General features: G+C 43.0%; 1 protein-coding gene across 1 annotated transcript in view; it reads right to left on the reverse strand.

The window, feature by feature from the left end:
• SLC9A2 (solute carrier family 9 member A2) overlaps window positions 1–13,868 on the reverse strand; it is an 85,435-nt gene extending 71,567 nt beyond the window's left edge. The window contains exon 1 of the mRNA XM_029232319.1: window positions 13,553–13,868. Within this exon, the coding sequence (XP_029088152.1) occupies window positions 13,553–13,868 (316 nt within the window). The remainder of the gene's footprint in view (window positions 1–13,552) is intronic.
• Window positions 13,869–14,078: the final 210 nt, after the last annotated feature.

The raw sequence follows: 14,078 nt of genomic DNA on the forward strand, positions 1-14,078 counted from the left end.
GTCTTTCAGCCCATGCATTGGTAAATGAGTTATGGCAATTTGGGTTTTGCTGTTTGCCCACTGTCATCGTGAAGTTGTACGAGGCTATCCAGGGAACCTACCCCATCCACCCAACCACCTTGTGCCAGAGTTTTATTTTCTGTTTGGTTTTCAGTCCTTGAAGAGCCTGCCTTCCAAACAAATTGACCACTTGCTTAAAATAAGCAGATCAAAGTATAGGAAAGGAACCCACGATTGCCGCTAATTGCTACCTGATTTCATTTTTCAATCAAGTGGTTGCTTGCATTCAACTCTAGTCAGCAGTGATTTACATGGTGGGGACCTATGGGCATACTGGGGCCTCGGGCTAAACTAAGAAAGCTCCCTATTTGGCAAATTGACACTCTTTTCCAAACGTCCCAGAAACATAACATTTTTGTCCACTTTGCTTCCTCCCTGGCTTCTGATTACCAGCTCAGTGGTCTTCATACACCCACGTGTCGTACCATTTGCCTTTCACTGCAAAGACCACCAGGGCTTCAAGGAACATCAGGATGTATGAATCTTAAGGATCGTTATGTAGATTCTTATGGCTCCACCTTCATCAGACTTAGTATGCTTCATCAAGATAATAGTCAAACCTACTAACGCACTTAGTGGAAAAACGGAGGACCGGAGTCCTGCCAACGATGCACATTTGTCCAAAGATTTAAGATCAGTAAGTAACAACTCCCCTGATGTCACGTGACTTCAAAACACAAAATTGAAAACAGCAAGACCAAATGAAAAGAAAAAAACATGCAAAACAAACAAACAAAAATCACTGCAGAGTGAAGTCGTTAAATACATACATCAGCTATCAAATCAACCAATACCTTTGGCAAAACCATTAGCACTTAAAAGCCGGGTTAAGGATGAGGTAAAATAAAATAAAGACTCCTGTGAGAAGTAACACTGATGCTAGATGTCAAACAACTGAAAATATAAAGCAGTATTGAGAATGTAGACATGGTAAGTTTTACCACCCAGCGTTCCAAGCTCCACAGAGGTAGACAAACACAAAAGATACAACGTATCAATCCCGGAAACCTCTACAGGAGGAGGGAGGGACAGAGCGGATAATAAACAAACAACCGCATGTCAGATAGTGATAAAAGCTCTACAGAAACTCCGACGGGACTACAGGGCACAGAGAGACCGGGGCTGGAGCTGTTGCAGGCTGGCATATATATTTTCTAATTCCCTTAAAAATGTGAGCTCAAGCTAGAGGCGGCATCTTCCTGGCCTTCCAGACAGTTCACCAGAGAAGGCACAAAGAATGATGCACGTTCTCCTAAGGAGACCAGCTGACACCAACAGTGTATCACTCCCAACCCTGCAGAAGGGAAACTTCCATCAGATAGGAAAGGGGGGGCTGCGATTTCTCATCATCCCTCCTCTTCACCATTCCAGTGTTTTGTTAGAGAAAATGTACAGTCAGCCAACATGTAATTCTGCTTTAGGATACTGGTGATAGAGAGGGTCGGTGGGCAGTTTTAAAGTAGCAATAATGACTTTGGGTAGCATTTGTTTTAAAACTCTTTCCCATCCAGATTCCTAAAGGAGCCCCGTTTGTACACAAAGGGACTTGGAAATCTACTGAAAAGCGCATTCCCCCTGCCTGTGTGTGAGTGGACATGTCTGGGGACCCCAATGACACTGAGTAGAGTCAGCAGCTCGGGGGTGTCAGGATGAGGGTCTGGAAGAGAGGCTGCCCCTGCAGAGAGGGGCTCACCTGACTCTGAGTCTTCTGTTTCAAGACAGGAACCTGGGATAAAATGAAGCATTTTCTTTTCCATTGCAAATTAGCTTACAAAAGCAGAATGATGATTTTTAAATGTGTGCAACATCAGAAACCGAAATATGCATGATTTAGAGAGAAACCTTTGCATAACAGCAGGAGACAGGAGCACCTAGACAGTCTGATGACTTGCTACAGAACCACTGGACAGGAAAGACTTTGGGGGGCATAATGCTCTGAGGCTTTGGAGGAGGAAGCAGGACATCTGTTCTCATCCAAGGGCTAACCAAATCTCCAAGGCCTGTAAGGCAGCAAGTTTTCTAAGTGGATTAACTGTATCCTCCCAACAACCCTATCAGGAAGCGACTGTCATTATCCTACAGATGAAATAACTGAGGTTATAGAGGTTTATTATCTCACCCCCCGGATCCACAGCTAGTAAGTGGGTGAGCTCAGATTTTTGGGCAACAGAGCCTAAGTCACCACTCCAAGCATGTGCAATAAACACAGATGCATGATAAGCGACAGAGTGAATTACCACACAAGTTAGTATATTTCAGAAGGAAAGGGCACAGTATTAAGATATGTGCTAGGACAAGAAATGTAAACCATGAACACCGTGGACAAACCAGGATGGATGGTAACCTTCGCTACCACCTGATTTAAGTGAGATGAAACAAAAAGTATCTTTAAACATTATTTAGTTATTTATTTACACAATGATTGTTTATTGAGTACCTACTACGTGCCAGGCACTGTTGTAGACAGTGGGTCAAACAGATAAATTCCCTTCCTTCATGGAGCTTACGTCCTAAAGTGTGCATATGTGTCTATGTGCACGTGTGTGTGTGTGTGTGTGTGCGCAGTTCAGTAAGTGTGTATGCATGTGCAACAGTGAAACAGATTTAACATCTTTTCTCCTGTAAATCTGTTGAAATAGAACTTTGTCCTATTAAAATTTACATGGTAGCTCAAGTTATAACGGGTTGAACCTCTAACCTATGAATCCTTAATATGTTAAAAATATATTTCAAAAGCATTAGAATTCTACCTTCCCTAAGTTAGGGAGGTGGAGAAGGCTAGACCAAGATTCAGGAATTTTAGATGCATGTTCTAGCTCTGATACTACTTAGGAGTGAGGTTACTTTGCCTTCTTGTAGCGTTTTCTGTCCTATGCAGTGCACAGTCACCGTGAGATCACACTCACCGTAACTTTGCAGTCACAGCTTGCTTTCACATGTTATTTCAGTTGGTCCACACAATGACCCTACGTAGCAGGCAGGACGTTATTTTTGTCCAACTTTACAATGAAAATCTGAGACAGTCCAAATGACGTAATAAGGCTCCAGCAGGAAACTCAAGCACAGGCCCCTGGGTCCAGGTTAAGGGCGAGCGAGACAAGGCACATCAAGGCGCTCTGGAGACCACGGACGGAGGTCTAGAACTTCATATTCGTCTCCACGGAAGGCAGGGTGACAGGGTGAGGCACAGCGGAGTGACCAAGTACACCTGCCGCGTACCCACCCCTTCCACTTAACAGCTGTGACACCTAGGCTCTCTGAACCTGTTTCCTCACCTAATTTTTAAAACTGGAGGTCCTAATGGTGCCTGCCTCCCGGAGTTGCTATGAGGATTAAATAAGATAATGGGTGTAACGCACCTGACCCAAATACCTGGCATGGAATAAGGCTCCATCCTTGTTAGCTATTGTTATTCTATGAGAGAAGCCACCATAGAGGGATTACCCAGCCTCACCCATCCCCACCCTCCATGCCACAGTAGAAGACTGTGCTGGGGCGCATTGCACTGCTCAGGTTTCCCAGCCCTTGCATCACAGGAAACAAGCTCAGGAATCGGGAGCAGCAGAAACGGCAGTGGCAGAGTCACAGAAATATGGCAACGGGGTGTTTCACGGCCCTGTGCCTCCATAAGGGGCATCCAATGGTGAACAAAACCTTTAGGCTGCCTTAGAGGAGTTCCTCCAATGCAGGGTGGGCATGTGTACTCTGTTTCATTTTCAGTTGAGATTGCTAAACGTAATGGTGAATTTGATTTTTCTGTCTTTCAACACGTGAGCCTTTGTATGCCAACACTGCGGAATGACATGAAATTCACCTTTAAAATACGACTTTGTCCTTGCTGGTTATCTATTTCATATATAGTAGTGTGTATCTGTTAACCCCAAACTCCTAATTTATCCCTCCCCCGATTTCCCCTTTGGTAACCATAAGTTTGTTTTCTATGTCTGTGAGTCTGCTTATGTTTCGTATATAAGTTCATTTGTATCATTTGTTTTTAGATTCCACATATAAGCGATGTCATATGGTATTTGCCTTTGTCCAGTTTACTTCACTTAGTATGATCATCTCTAGGTCCATCCATGTTGCTCCAAATGGCATTATTTCATTCTTTTTCATGGCTGAGTAATATTCCAGTGTGTGTGTGTGTGTGTGTGTGTGTGTGTACACACACATATATACACACATATACGCATACGTATACACACATATATATGTATATGTATGAAGGAAGAGGGGAGGGGGAGTGGTATATATATATATCACATATTCTTTATCCATCCCTCTGCTGATGGACATTTAGGTTGCTTCCATGTCTTGGTTATCGTAAATAGTGCTGCAATGAACATTGGGGTACGTGTATATTTTTGAATTACAGTTTTCTCCGGATGTATGCCCAGGAGTGGGATTGCAGGATGATATGGTAGCTCTATATTTAGTTTTTTAAGGAACCTCCATAGTGTTCTTCATAGTGGCTACACCAACTGTATAGCACAGAGAATTATACTCAATATTTTATAATAAGCTATAAGGGAAAAGAATCTGAAGAAGAATATATATACACACACACACATATATATATGTATGTGAATAATTGAGTCACTTTGCTGTACACCTGAAACTAACGCAACACTGGAAATCAACTCGACTCCAATCGAAAAATTAAATTAAAAGAAATTAAAACATATGATTTTGTCACAACCACAAAGAAGGCCTTCAGAGAGATTCCTGTGCCCTCCCCTGGGACTACTGAAGAGGGAGAGGAATACACACATCTTCAAACAGGAGTAAACTATAAAAGTCAAGATGAAGAAAGCCCTTGGACAGTATGAACAATGTGCAGGATTGTTGCAGGAAGTACATCAATTATGATTCATTACATTTAAGAGATGTAACTGCAAGAGAGTAAACTATAACTGTGCGTGTCTCATTTAGCATGACAAGACACCATTGTTCACACAACACTTTAATGTGATGAACACATGTTTCTCTTGGCCTAAGTTTCTTTTGCTATAGAAGTAAACTCTTAGCTGTAAATGTTTTCCTTCCCTACAGAGTATCTCATATTATCCCCATGGAAATATTAAACAGAGGACGCAGATACAGATCCCTGCTACTACTAATTAAACGCAAGAACCAAGTAGGGAAGACTTGCCAGGATTACAACACAAAGCTGATGGCAGAAGTGGAGCTGAACAGGGTCTTCCTACTTCTAATCTGGAGATATCTTTTCCAAAGCGTAGGTCCAACACTTCTTCAACTGCTGAGCTATTGCGCTTCTATCCAAGTATGGAAATACAGCAGATAAAACAAAGGCAGAATAATCAAATCCTTCATACTGAAAAACTAGGAAAGTGCATACTATTTTCACCTTACATTAAAGAGAACCCATTATGATAGTCCATAAGCAGGACATATCCATGGACTTTAAATATTACATAGAAAGCACTTTTTTTAAAAGTACCGTGTAAAATGTCACTGAGTAATCCAACAATGTGGACACAGAGCCTCCTCTCACTACAGACATATAATATTGATATCTAGCCACACTCAAAATAAAGGAAAATGTGTAGGAAGCCAGGAATAAGGAGAGAAATCAAAACGAGAGATGTCAGTAGGATTTCAAGCCACAGTGAACCAGGGGGATTCCAGACAAAATACCTGCCCTGTGTGCTAGGGTCTGGCGTTTGAATACCCACATGAGGACAAGAAATGTGACTTCACACCAGTAAGGGAAGGACTCACGCATAAATTCCTGAGTTCCAAGAGCTACTTTGTCCTAAATAAAAAAATAAATAATAAAAGTTGCCTATAGTCAGGAAAAATGGTAGGAAACATGTCAACTTTTTATGGCCTTGGGCAGAGGGAAAATTCAGCTGTGGGGTATAAAATTCAAGGTCTACCCCACCTTATAAGATATATATAAGATCTATTTACCTAGAGACATTTAGGAAAACCAAATTCTTGAGTCATATAGGAAATCCAAACTGAGAACCAAGCTAAAATCAAGCTAACACTAAAAACCAATCACTGAAACCCTGGGTCCCAGCAAGAACACTCAAAACCATTTTGTAAGAACCTTTCGCAACATGAGGAAAACAGACCACTACCAAGTAAACATCCCAGAAAACATCTCAGAATTTAAGTTATGCGCCAAAAATCATACACCTGCAAAATATGTAGGAAAACGAACCTGGGAAGTGAGCCAAGGCAGTCTGGCCTGGCTCCTGCTAAAGCAGGTAATCATATTAAAACTGAAGTGTAACCACAAAAGGAATAGAAACAGAATGTATGATAATGTATAAAAAAATGAAGGAAAAATTTGACTAAGCCAAAACATGGCAAGAAAAGAAAACTGAAGACACCAAGTAAAAGCACAGTAAACAGAGAGCAAAGTCCAAATATATCATTACGCACGATATACGTAATTATATGTCTCCTTAAACTACAGATATTTGAAAATTTAAATTAAAGATACAAAATCAGCTACAAGTGGTTTAATAAGTTACAGTTAAAGGAAAATTATCCAGTTGATTTGATAGTTATAGTGAGGGAAAAGATATGTCTGGAAAATATAGACGTGAAAAACATAGATACAGAAAAAATACATATGCAAAATGAAGTTTATTTTGAACAACAGTAGGAATATAACAAAAAATAGACTCTGAGCCACAAGAAAATTATTTAAAATAGAGAAGTTAATACGTAACTTAAAAAGTAAAGGAAGAATTCACTCAGAAGATATAACAATATTGAACTAGTATTTACCTAATAACGTAGCGTCAAAATACTGCTACATAAAGCAAAAAATGAGAAAATTACAAACAGCAACTGACATCACAGTCTTAGAGGTTGATTTTAATGTACCCCAGAACCTGAAATATAAAGTAGCCCCAAAATTAGTAACGCTATTAAAAATTTGAACACCGTAATTTGAAATTTCATCTAGTCCTCTGTGGGTATGTATATATGTGTGTCTGTATATGTACACATGTGCCTGTAGAAAACCCTGCAGACGATAAATAGAGAATACACAATCTTTTTCAAGCAAGCCTTGACATGTATTTTTAAATGGCCACCTATTAAGTCACAGAGGATATCTCCAACAGTATCAAAACTCAATCAGGTCTATATAACCAAAATGGACTAAAATATGAATAAAATGAAAAATAACCACACACCTCTATGTGTTTATTAATGAACTACTACAATTTTAAATAATTACCGGGCTACAATAAAAAAAATCTCAAGAAAATTTAAAAATACTGAAAACTGAACAGTGAAAACTCTTTATATCAAATCTATGCAATGCAACTAAAATAGGATCAGAAGGATATACTTCTAGCCTTAAATACATATATTGCCATTCCTCTAAGTTATAACCATTTGGGTCATGAGAATTCATATTTGAGAAGAGTTTCATTTCATCTCATAAAGCATTTATTTGACTTCATAAAGACCAAATTGGATTTTATAGACTTTAAATTGGTGGCTGATACATCACGCAGTCATCTTTTCAGCTTTATCACTAATATGTTGTGTTAAGTTCTCCTCAGAATACAGATGGTTGCATCCTCTCCCTGAATTCTTTAGTCTTTGCCATGTTGTTTATTGTTATTATTATAATTTTCAATAAAGATAAATTTACATAACTTAGAGTATCAAGAATACATTTTGTTTGTAACATAGTCAAGTGTCAGTTTTTCATTGCTTTGAATTTAATGAGAACAAGTAGTCATATTTTGAAAAAATGTATTAAGGGAAAATGGCTTATTAGAAGTTATAACAACTAAAGTAAACTACTGAAATAACTTTGTCCATTTTAATAAGACTAATGTCATTTAGCCATGCCAACTGTGGAGCTTATGAGTTCATAAAAATATTTATCATTGAAAATACTGAAAGCAATGTTAAATATGTTTTCAACTGTAAGTGTTTTTTCAGGGATTAATTACCCTTGTAAGGTGGGGGCCAACATATTGGAAAGCAAGTAAATTCAATAATTAATGAGCTAAGCTTGCAATTCAACAATTTTTAAAAAAATAACAAAATACGGGCTTCCCTGGTGGCGCAGTGGTTGAGAGTCCGCCTGCCGATGCAGGGGACACGGGTTCGTGCCCCGGTCCAGGAAGATCCCACATGCCGCGGAGCGGCTGGTCCCGTGAGCCACGGCCGTTGAGCCTGCGCGTCCGGAGCCTGTGCCCACAACGGGAGAGGCCACAACAGTGAGAGGCCCGCGTACCGCAAAAAAAATAAAAATAAAAAAATTTTAAAATACACCCAAATAAAGTAGGAGTAACTAAATAATAAAGTTCAGAAATTGATAAATTAGAAGCCAACCAGAATCTAATTCTTTGAAAAAGAAGCCAACCAGAAAAATTCATAAACTTCTATGAATTTTGATCAAAGTAAAGAAAGATAAAAATAACAATATTAGGAATAATAAACTAGAACTTAAATACAAAGTGGAGATTTTTTAAATCATAAAAAATAAATTTCTTCCCATAAATTTAAAAACACAAATGAAATAATGTCTTTCTAGAGAAATAAAAATACAGATTCCAAAACTGAACTAAGAGGACATAGATAAGCCAAACAGAACTATAAACTTTAAAGCAATTAAATCATTGGTGAAAATCTACCCATATACAAACCATCCAATTCACTTGGTTTTATAGAGAGTTTTTAAAACCCTACAAGGAACAAATAAGTTTACACAAAAGGTTCTTTGTATACCTCTTTAGGGCTTCAAGCTACATGAAAGAATTCTGTAAAAAATAAAGCATCTTATCAATGATAAATATTATTCTCATTCTTAAAGTTGCTACAAAGACTAATATTTTGGGTAGAAAATCACCTGCTATTATTTTAAAAGGTACAAAAATATGTCTTTGGTAGAGTGCAGTGATAATTCTAGAAGGCACCTGAAACAGTCTTTAGAAAGAGACCCACTGAAGTCATCCTTTGGACAGAAAACAGGAAATGTATGGTTGGCCCAATAGGAAGAGTTGGAGGTTTTGAGGCAGTAAGAAATTAGAAGTCTTCTTTGAGCTTTATTAGGAACAAACACAGGCCATCAGGAGGACCTGGCTTTAGACGTATGTTCAAAGCGAGATGTGGTTCAAATAGTAAGTGAAGACCATGAGCTTCATCCACTGACCAACCAGCCAGTAAATATGCTTCAGGAAAACAAAATATGACAAAAAGAAACAGATCAAAGGCAAGGATAGGTTTTTCCAGAGATCAGGATCTCAGTAACCAGGTGGATATTAACCAAAGAAAGGCTGGTTTCTATTTTAAATTCAGGATCGTCTGGAGCCCAGAGGACCAAATTGCTTTGTCTTTCCCTCAAAATAATAATACAAGTTATTTAATTGCAAGACAACAGGACGAAGAGAAGTGGAAAATGCTGCAACCTAAGCCCAAGTTCAAGGGTAAAGGAAGTGAAAAGGGCAGGTGAGAGCTGACACCTGGAAGAGGCAAACAGGCCAGCTTCCCAAGACTGCAAGATAAATGAGCGGGTGTCTGGGGGAACCACTGAGGACACAGAAGGGGGCTTTGTTACTTTAAACAGCAGGGGGACCCGCTGCTTTGTCCCAGCACCCTGAACAGAGGTAGAATGCATGCCCAAGTTTACCCAGTTTAGGACAAATCCCACTGACCCACGTCATGGGCAAGGAGATCAGAGGACACAATCTTAGAACACTCTAGGAAAATTTTCTCTTCTTCAGTCCTTGGCTACCTATTATTCCAAGCTGTAGAACTCCATCCCTGTATACAGGATTTACTAAGCAAAGTGAGCATTATAACTTGAAAAAATCAACAGTTCAGGGCTTCCCTGGTGGCGCAGTGGTTGAGAGCCCGCCTGCCGATGCAGGGGACGCGGGTTCGTGCCCCAGTCCGGGAAGATCCCACGTGCCGCGGAGCGGCTGGGCCCGTGAGCCATGGCCGCTGAGCCTGGGCGTCCGGAGCCTGTGCTCCGCAACGGGAGAGACCAAAAAAGTGAGAGGCCCGCATACCAAAAAAAAAAAAAAAAAAAAAAAAAAAAAATCAACAGTTCATTCGAAATATAAACATTCAAAATGAAAGAACAATAAGAGTTCACATGCATGAGGATCTAAGTGAAAAACAAATTGGGAGACGTTTCTTGCCAAAAATTTTTTTAAAAACTTTTCAAAGGAGGGCTGAATTTGCTATGTTCTTCTATTTATTTAACCTACTTCACACACACATACACAACATCACCATCGTCATCATTTTAGGAAACTTTCTTCTCTACAGAACTTTCTTTTTGACCAAACAATTAGAAAGTCGATTATCCCTGATAATCAAGTAAAACAATGAAAAGCTGAATCATTCAATACTCTGCCAAAAATGCATATTCTCACTTCTGACTGTAGTTATTTCTAAGTTTATATTGTGCAGCAATCTCGAAAACGATTCTGAATTCACCCTCGGGCATGATTTCAACCTCCTACAAATGCTATCAGGAGCCTCCATTGCGGGCAATCTGTGATCCCCGTTCAGCTTAATCACTAGCAACGTTTCTCCATGTTCTCTGGGGCAGGTAAGCTCAGGTACATTAGGTACACAGCATAAAGGTACCCCAAATAGAAACCATGGCATTTTGCATGTGTTAACACTCCTGTTACCCCATAGCCTCACATCCCGCTGCACTGCTCAATTCATCACCCTACCCAAACGTGAGCCAATTAAGTCATATGAGTCCTGCCAAAGCAACAGTTTTTCCAGTGCAAGAGTTAAAATGGAATTTAATGGCCAGACCACAGTTTAATGGGCTGTAAAAGTGCCCTTGGTAACAGCACAGTCTTCTCCAAAGCCAAAGAGAAAGTTGAGGGCCTAGGGGAGGTAGAGGGGGGATCCCTGGGCATTTCCCAGCTTCTCTAGGAACAGCGCAGCAGCAGGAAGACAGGGCTGGGTTATATCAAGGCAGCACCTAGAAAAGACCCTCAAGCACTAGCTTTTGGTACTAGAAGCCTACACTTATTTCTCTGAGAACCGTAGCCTTCACCCCACCACGGCGGTCTCCACTCCACTCAGACCGTTCTGGCTGGGAGATACGAACATCTGTCTGTTTCCATCTTGGCGCGACCTCAGGTGCAGGGAGGAAAGAGGAAACAGTAGTCAGAGAAGCTCCACTTTTGGTACAGGCAAAGAGACAGGCAGGACAGCAAATGCCAGGGAACAGAAACACATCTGGATGAGAAAACTGCCCACAGGCAAATGAATACACCTATGAGCTCACACAAGCAAGAACGCCTTCTAATAAAATACCGTACAATTAACACGATAACGTCACGTAAGACGAATAGATTGTGATGGAAAAAAGCAAGTGTAAAAAGGCAATGCTCAGAATAAGAACGCTTGGAAAAGGCAGAGCCTAAAACAGAAGCAGGAAAATGCAAGAGGCAGCCCAGTCCAGGGGAAAAGGAACCGCAGTGCCAGAAAACTGGTGGAGTAAGCCCTGCTACTCTTCCACCACTCCTGATGGTGACAATATTCAGCGCTCACTGCAGGCCCAGCACTGTCCTAAGAAGGGTATACAGATCTCTTCTCATTTAACCCTGACACCAAACAAGCCTCCAGGGTAGACAGGAAGATGAGACATCGGGCAGAGCTGGCTGGAATTCTGGCTCACCATCCGGCAGCAAGGTAACTTCCCCAGCTCTCAGTTTCCTCCTATCTGAAACGCGGTCATCATACCTGTCCCAGGTGGTTGTGAAAATTAGAGATAATGAACTTAAGTGACTACTAGCGGCTGTTACTAGTGTGATTGATCAGATTAAAACAATCAGGAGTGAGGAACAGAAGAAAGAGCTATAATTGAATAGAAATGGCAACAGAGAAGTAGTCATGGAAACAGGGCATGAAAGCACCCCTTTGGTGACAGAGGCTCAGAGAAAGAGTAGACAGCGCCTGCGCTTGGCTCCGCGCTTTGTGTGTCCGTGGGCAACTCGGGCAAACTCTCTGAGTTTCAGTTTCCACCTCTACCGAGTGGGTATTAATATCTGCCCTTCCTACTTGGCAGGGCTGCTGTGAGGACCGCATGAGATGGCACCTGCGTTTACTATGACAGGCAATGAGTTTATGCAAATGTGCATAATAGACAGGGACGTCCTTTCCCCCTTATTCCATTTCCCAGGCGAAATTAAAACACTCAACTAGTAGAGCCATGTCAAAACCAGGCAATTACCGGCTGCAAAGCCTTTAAATAGCACATGCCTCCTTTGGTCACCATTAACAGAAGCTAGTTAACTTAATCTGACATCGAAGGTTTGTTTCGGGCTTACCTCCTGCACCCTGCACTTTCTATAAACCATCCCTGCTTTGCACTTCCCTCTCAATTTAGGCCTTTGCTTATTCCTCTCTGGAATGTTGTTCCATTTCATCTCCAATTGACCATCTTCTGCTCATCCTTGAAAACCTAGTTTAAACGCATCTTCGGCATAAGGAAGTGCTTCCCTTCTCCCTACACTATGTATCATCTTTTCTGAATGTCTTATCCCACCTAGCACTTTCCTGGATTATGAGTGCTGCGGTGTATGCCATCTCTCCCACCAATCTCTAGGCTTGGGGGTGCAGCAATGTTTCTTTTCATCCTTTATGGAGACCTTAGAGCATGGGACCCCTCAAGGAGCAGATGTATAAAGCAGACGCAATAATGCATAAATTTTGTCGACCTGATAACTTTTTGAAATCATTACAACAACAGTAGTTGCCGTATTTTAAATTAAAAAGTATTTAAAATATAAAGTACAAGCTCCACGATCCTAACAAAAGTTTATGTGGGGTGAAAATAAATGAAGATGAGAAGATCCATTCGGAGGCTCCTGCTTTCCAAAGGAGACTAAAATGTAGTTTGGAAACGTGGGTTAATTACTTTCAAACATGCATCTGGCTTCACTGGCCTCAGTCACCAGGAAAATGCTTCCTGGAGAGTGACAGCCTCAGCCCAGAGGAAGGGAGGAGACAGGGCGTCCCCGTCGTGCTGCAGGCACTCAGGTGTCCCTGGTCCCCTTCCAGGCACCTCACCAGTCAGGTGCACGGCAGCGTCTGCGTCCCTGCCAAGGCACGTCTCTCTCCCAAGCATCCAGGGCTTCCACCGTTCTAGCCTGGGTGCTGCTGGCGCCCCTCTCCCAGTAGGTGAGACCCATGAACTTCAGCCCACTGCCCTCCTTCCTCAGTAAAGAGGTCTCAGCTTTAGCAGAGGGCTCTCACACTCGGCGTTCCAGGCAGAGCAAGCCGCAAATCGCTAAATTTGTACGGGTTAAAACCCCGGGGCTACTTCCAGGCCAAGGTCCACTCAAGAGCCAAAGCATGAAACTTCCCCTCCCAGGGTCCCTTTCATTGAAGCTGCTCTGTCGTCCCTGCCCTGGTCCACGGGGAGGCGGCCACGACCCAGAGGTCAACTCGCCGATCCGGGCACCCTCCCGGCCTTGGTCCCCGCCGCACCCCGCGGGTCCAGCTCGCTCACCGATCTTGGCCAGGGAGGCCAGCAGGATCCACAGGGTGATCTCGAAGGGGATCTGCACGTGGGGGTAATCCAGGGTGAACACGGGCAGTCGGCTCTCCTCGAACGGCGTCGTGCCCGGAGCCACCACGCTCGCGGGGCTGGGCGGGCTGGAGCTGGTGCCCATGACCCGCGGCGCGTCCAGCAGGGTCTCGGCCAGGGCGCCCGCCGGCCCCGCCACCTGCAGGAGCAACGGCAGCAGCAGCAGCAGCGGCAGCAGCAGCGGCTGAGGCGGCGGCGGCGGCGTCCGCCGGCTCCGCCGGGTACCCGCCGGCTCCATGGGCTCGGCTCCCCCCGCCGCCGTCGTCCCCGAGCTCGGCCCTCGGCGCGCTCAGCGCATCGCCCCGGAGCGGGCACGGCCGCCCGCCGGGCCCGGCACGGAGCGGGCAGCGAGAGCCGCCGCCGCGGGGCCGGAGGTCTGCAGCGCACCAGCCGGGTCCCCGCCGCGAGCGGGCGCGGCGCCTGGTGGGCGCGCACGGGACGCGAGGCC

Source organism: Monodon monoceros, unplaced genomic scaffold (genome assembly GCF_005190385.1).
Source record: "Monodon monoceros isolate NGI ecotype Baffin Bay Population unplaced genomic scaffold, NGI_Narwhal_1 Super_Scaffold_19, whole genome shotgun sequence".
NCBI lineage: Eukaryota > Metazoa > Chordata > Mammalia > Artiodactyla > Monodontidae > Monodon > Monodon monoceros.